Source organism: Nicotiana sylvestris, chromosome 6, assembly GCF_000393655.2.
Source record: "Nicotiana sylvestris chromosome 6, ASM39365v2, whole genome shotgun sequence".
Taxonomy (NCBI): Eukaryota; Viridiplantae; Streptophyta; class Magnoliopsida; order Solanales; family Solanaceae; genus Nicotiana; species Nicotiana sylvestris.
The window spans coordinates 189957436-189963807 of record NC_091062.1 but is presented as its reverse complement, the minus strand read 5'-3'; the positions used below and the strand labels follow the sequence as shown (position 1 = coordinate 189963807).

At 36.0% G+C, this 6372-nt stretch overlaps 1 protein-coding gene across 1 annotated transcript; it reads right to left on the bottom strand.

Annotated features, from left to right (window-relative positions):
* Window positions 1-759: 759 nt before the first annotated feature.
* Window positions 760-3440, bottom strand: LOC104222216 (small ribosomal subunit protein eS8). Its single transcript, XM_009773417.2, has 5 exons — window positions 3354-3440; window positions 3181-3253; window positions 1828-2158; window positions 1076-1254; window positions 760-975 (listed from the first exon to the last, which is right to left on the bottom strand). Exons 1-5 carry the CDS (start codon window positions 3355-3357, stop codon window positions 888-890), a joined length of 675 nt encoding a protein of 224 aa, XP_009771719.1. The 5' UTR covers window positions 3358-3440; the 3' UTR covers window positions 760-887.
* Window positions 3441-6372: the final 2932 nt, after the last annotated feature.

The window sequence follows — 6372 nt, the reverse complement described above, 5'->3', positions numbered from 1 at the left end:
TTCACTCATGGTCGCGTTTCCTCGTTTGATGCACGACAAGTTATATCACTTACTACAAGTTTTGCAACCACTAATTTGTACTTAAGCTGATATTTTGGACATCTTGAATTCCACTAATACTGAGGTAAAAGAATATTACTAATCCAAGGCCAAGGGCCACACTTAGTTCTAACTCTAGTTTGATCTTGCTTAGAAGTTAAACACAGTGTATTGCCATAAACAAAGTCTGAGGACGATAGTATGTACGCAGACCTTACTCGTACCTCATAAAGATAGAAAGACAGTTCCCAATAGACCCTCGGCTCAAGGATCTTGGTTAGAAGTTGGAAAAAAAAATATCTGAAGGCCTAACAGTATTTGCAACACATGAAACTCACTAAAAAAAAGTTTGAAAGTCAAAGATTTATGAGTGAGAATCAATATTTACTTAAAATGCTCTCAGATGTTTCAGTATTTACAACAATAACATATCCAATGCGATACTATGAATAAGGTATGAGAAGGGTAGAGAGTACACAGACGACTCAAGAAAAGCATTTTCAAAACAAGTTTGAAAATACAAGAGTAAAGAAGCTATGAACCAAGTTTCAGTATTTGCAACAACTAATTACCACCTACCTGATGTGCAAACTGGCTATTTAAAAGATGCTGGAAAACACAATTTCTATAATTTATAGTAGTTAAAAATATGCCAAAAAATATTCAGAAGAAACTGAAACAACTAATCAACAACAACAATAACAGATTGAAGTCCAGGCATCAACGTCAACTCATGGTAAGATTAAAGAATACTGCATATAGAAAAATATCCTCACAAAACCAAGTTGTTGATTAACAGGTAAAAATGAAAAACATATAAATTAGTCTCAAAAATCTAAGAGCTTCAATTAAGCAGCTCCACCAGCTCCAGCCTTGCCCTTCTTCTTCTGTAGCTTCTTCATATAGAACTCAAGTTCTTTGCCCTCCAAGATATACCTGTCAATCGCAATCAAATATCATCACTTGAGTGGAATAGATGCAAAAACATTGTCATAGGTCTTGGGCCGGGAAGCAGGGTTGTTAAGGCGGAACTTACCCATCAGCTCTGCCACACTGACCGGGCCGAGATGAGATGCAGGCCAAGAGCCTACCAGCACCAAATTGTTCTTCAAGGTGAGCATCAAGTTGGCGATCCTTCTGGCGCTTCTCAAGTTTTCGGGCTACATGGTTGCTCTTCTTAGTTTCCTCTGCAGCAGCAGCAGCACCTTCTCCCTCCTGCCATTGTCAACCAAAGAAAAGTCATCAATATATGAGGTAAAGAAGGCATCACTACTTAAACATCACTTTGGACATTCAGATTCCCAACATATGGAAATGCAAGGATACTGCTATGAAAGTTGAATAAAATAGTTGCTGGAGTTTAACACTTGTAGGTAAAGTGGGTAAACCAGTAGTTGGTAAATTAAGAAAAATATCTTCATGTAGATACAGCAGAATGTAACTGAGCAGGGATCAAACAATATGAAAGACAGCCTTTGCTCGCTGCATTGTAAGAGGTCAAGAGTATCCTCAATAAGACCTATTTTTTCCCTTACACTTGTACATTTTCTATCTCTCTCTTTTCTCAATCTTGGGCAAGTTATTTCTGATCATAAAATCATGCGCAAACACGACACTATGTCAAAGCAAGTCACAGATCATGGTCACCAGTAATAACTTGCATGTCATGACGAATTATGATTGATTAGCAAAATGAAAGAGCTGTAGAAGCCAGATAGCAAGGAATCAACAACTACTAGTTAAATGATGATAATCAGGTATTGAAGTAAGATAACAAATTTTGGGTACCTCGGCAGTTTCTTTCTTAGCAGCCCCCTTCTTCTTCCTACCAATGTCAACACCGTAGTGCTGGAGGTACCACTGTTTAAAAGGTGCTGCATCAACCTGAACGATTGCACTCTTAACTAGAGTTTGTGTGCGAACAAGTTCATTGTTGGAGGCATTGTAGACCACATCAAGGATACGAGTCTTACGGGTGGTTGCTTCACTACCCCATGAATAGTTTCCTGTATCCAATCTCAGTGCTCTCCATTTCACATTGCCACCACGAACACGAATTCGTCTGACTGTCTTGTTACTTGAGATCTTAGTATTCGCAGGTTGACGGCCAAGCTCGTACCTTTAACAATAAGAAAAACAGATTCACACAAATTAGCAGTGTGCCCAGATTGCTGTGAGTCTTTCCTCTACAACATCATGTTGCAATAACATAGTTTATCAGATTTTTTTTTCACATCAGCTCTGCTAAGGGTACATTTCATAGCAGTCATTATGTTATAACTATTTATGTCCTTTATTTTGCTTCCCTATAGATATCAGTTATCACCCTTCTTTGTTTTATTATACCAAATCAACCAAAAGACCATTCAATCAATCTCTTTTACTGCACTAATTAGTTTTGACATGGATTTACAAATCAATTTTGCTCCATTATCTTACTTTATCTAATAATTGTTCCTATCGTCGACCCCAACTAATTTGGATGACACGTAGTTGGTTGTTTGATTGATATAGATCTCCCAAAAGATTCTTGAGAAGTAGAAAATATACAGAACTACTATTGCTATGCAGTAGAGATACATAAATCATGAGCAGCAAAGCATATTATTCCTTACCCTGGTAAGATTACCAATAAATCACTAAATCATGAGCAACAAAGTAGTAATTGCTGTTTCTAATCACTAATTAGAAACAGCAATAACCACTTCTACCTTAGAAACAACAAATACGAATAGGAAGGAATATGACTGTTGCCGGAAATGGAGTCATTTTCTGCACCAAAATGGAAAAATGACTTTCTCACTTATGCATGGAAACCATTTCTCTTTACCACAATCCCAACATTTACTCCAAATCATTTGCTCCAACTAACACTCAATTATCATTATCAATCAATACAACTCAAAAAATTCCGTCCAAACACTATCCTATTTCACTGAAAAAGCATTTCCTTCGTGCCAAACACATCCTAAGCAGACAGAGACCTACATTAATTGGACTAGTTTACGCATTGTGTTCATAACCGTAGGGTTAAATGCAGCTTTTTCGCTAAATATACGAACTTAGAACCGAAAATGAAAGATCCGTGTAACAGAGATAGAGACAGATAATTAGGAAAAAGAAAAAGGCAGCAGAACCAACTTTCGCTTCTTCCTCCAAGCTTTCTTCTTGCCACCAGTGGCACGTCTTTTGTGCATAGAATCTCGTGAGATACCTTCAAATCCATAAATAACGTAAAATTAATAAAACCGTCTCTTTTTTAAGGCAAATTGTAAATTATAGTAGAGAAGGGAGGAGCAGGTTCAGATTCATACCCATGGTTGCTGAGAGCTAAAAGCAGCCAAGAGACACTCCCTCACAACTCTCTTCTACTTCGAACGAGCGCACTAAAACCCTAACGTTTTGAATGGACAAGTGTAGGCCATAATATTTGGGCTGGGCTGGGCTGAACTTCTATCATTCTTGGGCTTTTCAATATTGGTCATGTATCTTGCATCTCTGTACCAGACAAAAGTTTCATATAGGAATTTTTACCTCCGGTAGCAAATGTTAACACCTTATTTATTTTAAATAAATACCATTTAAAAAAATATATTCTATAGATATCTTTTAATGTTTATAGCAAAATATTTGATTTTGGTTACCTCCTATCCTTAAGCCACTAAATACGTTATTCAGTTACATTATTTTCTTTCTCCCTCTACTTTGATACATGCCATTTTCTTCCCCCGTTCCCTGAAAACACGATGCTCAATCTCAAAATTCCTCTCACCCACATCACTTATCACTAGTCACAAACGGTGATTTTGCCTTCTCTTTATTCTTATGGTAAGTTGCTGAGAATGGGTATATTAAGGATTTAATTAGTTGAAACTCATTGTTCCTGAAGAATCTATCGATGGCCTAGGTTCTTACTTTAACCTATGGGTGTTTAACGGGCTAACTAGGCCGGGCCGGGCCTCCCTTTTTTGAACCCGTACGGGTTACGGTCCGGGCCGGTTCCGGGTTGGTTCTTAACGGGTTTAATGGGTTCGGGTTCAACCGGATAAAAACTAAACCGTACGGGTTACGGGTTGAGAGGGTCGGGCCGGTCCGGGTTTAGTGTAATTTTATTTTATTTTTTTTGAAATTTTGTATAAATATTGCAATAAGTGCATTACAAAGTACTAACATAAAGAATACAAGGAAGATGGGGAAAAAATGCACTTATTGCAAGTGCTACTTTTATTTCTTAATTCAAATTTCAAAGTTTCAAACTTACAAATTGAAAGGTTTACATTTTTTTCAACAAGTAAAATAGTAAATTCAAAGGTTTTGCATTGCCTTAGTAAGTTCATCATAATCAATATGAACCGATTGACCTTCTTCTGGAGTGTTAAATTCGGATGGGTTTCCATGTGTTAATATATCTCCAAGTTCCTCGTCTTCTGGGCTATCAACATCTTCACGTCCTTGATTTCTTCGTTCTGATCTAATCCAATCTCTGAAACATACTAAAACTTCCAAAGCATTGCTTCCCAATGAGTGGCGGGTGTCTCTAAGTTGTTGTCTTGCTTGGCTAAATGCACTCTCCGATGCAACAGTAGAAATTGGTACATTCAGCACGTCCCGAGCCATAGCGAAAAGAACAGGAAATTGCTTTCCATTCTCATGCCACCATCCCAACGGTGAAAATTCCTTTGTGCGAGGCTCTTTTTGCTTCTGCAAGTAGAATTGAAGTTCATCAATGTTCCTGCTACTGGTTTGAGTGTTAGAAAATGTAGAAAAAATATTAAAACTATCAAGGCCTTCTTCATCATCCACAGTAGCAGAAGTGGTACAATGCATAGTTGGATTAACATTGCCTACATTAAGAGCAGCATCATCAATTACATTTGCATAATAATTATATAATTGTTGTAAATATTCATTTAGCTTGTTCATACAAGTATATAAATCTGGGGTTTCAGTTGGTCCAATCTCCATATAAGTATATAAAGCATTCATTAATTGGTGACAATCAGACATCTTAATAGAAGGATTTAAAACAGCACCAATTAAGTAAATCGGAGGAATTGGAAAGAAATATTTTTTGAATTTTGCTTGCATTTTTTCAACAACATCCCTATATTTTTCTTTCTTTCTTCTTAAATTCAAAGAGTAGAAAAGAAATTTCAGCTATATGTACTAAAGCCATAGTAACAGTAGGGTAATATGCTCTAGAAAACACAACAGTAGTTGTATAAAATTTATGTAAAAATTTAATAACATCATTAATGACCTCCCAAGTACCACTTGTTAGCATACGGTTTGGATCAGTACAATGCGCATTAGCAACTTCAGTTATTGGAAAAATATATTTGTAGCAACATTTTAAAAATATATATGTATAATTCCATCTAGTAACAATTTCGTCTGGCATGAATTTGGGTTTAAGGTTATAATGGACACACTTATTCTTAAATTCCTTTATTCTAGATTGTCTATTATTTTCTTGAATAACACCAACTACTCTAACATGAGTAATCTCAGTCGAAAATAAATCAAGGCCACTTTTAACAATTAAATTATAAACATGACATGCACACCTAACATGAAAAATTTCCTCAAGAGGCGGTTGCAAATGTAGTTTTAATATTGAAATTGCGGCATTATTGTTAGAAGCATTATCAAAAGACATACACAATACCTTTTGCTTGAGATTATAAAATTCAACAACTTCACAAATAGTACTACTTATAAACGTAGCAGTATGACTCTGATCTTCATCATATCTAAAAGCGATAATACATTTTTGCATACAAGTAGTATCATCTATCCAATGACATGTAATTGTCAAATAATCATTTCCATTAACAACATGGCTAATATCAGAAGTTAGAGAAACTCTACAAGGAAGGTGGCTAAACAAATAATATATGTATGTTTGATATTGTCCATGAAGTCTAAATATATCAGCTCTACAAGTACTTCTAGGGATACCTTTAAATAAAGGATTGTAAATCCTTTGAATATACATAATAAGATATGATGAAGAAGCAAAAGAAAAAGGTAGACAACCCAAAACAATCATTTTTGCTAACTCCTCACGATCCTTCATTTTATCATATTTCACTAGACCTCCAGTAGTAGGGTTAAGAGTTGTTTGATTTCCATCACCATCAGCGCCCCATTCTATGGGATGCTCAGTTCTCATATGTCTACTAAGCGTCCCAGTCCCCCTAAATTTCCTCAAGTCAAATGTTTAAAATCACCTTTATAAAGTTTGCATTTAACTCTATCAGTACCTTCTATTATTTCAAAAAAATTCCAAACCTTACTTCTTTTTCTACGATTAGTAGTCGGAGCCACAGG

Coding starts and splice junctions, on each gene's coding strand:
- LOC104222216 (XM_009773417.2), bottom strand. Junction 1,255..1,827: donor CTAAGAAAGAAACTGCCGAG/GTACCCAAAATT, acceptor TGACAATGGCAG/GAGGGAGAAGGTGCTGCTGC. Junction 976..1,075: donor CAGTGTGGCAGAGCTGATGG/GTAAGTTCCGCC, acceptor TGCGATTGACAG/GTATATCTTGGAGGGCAAAG.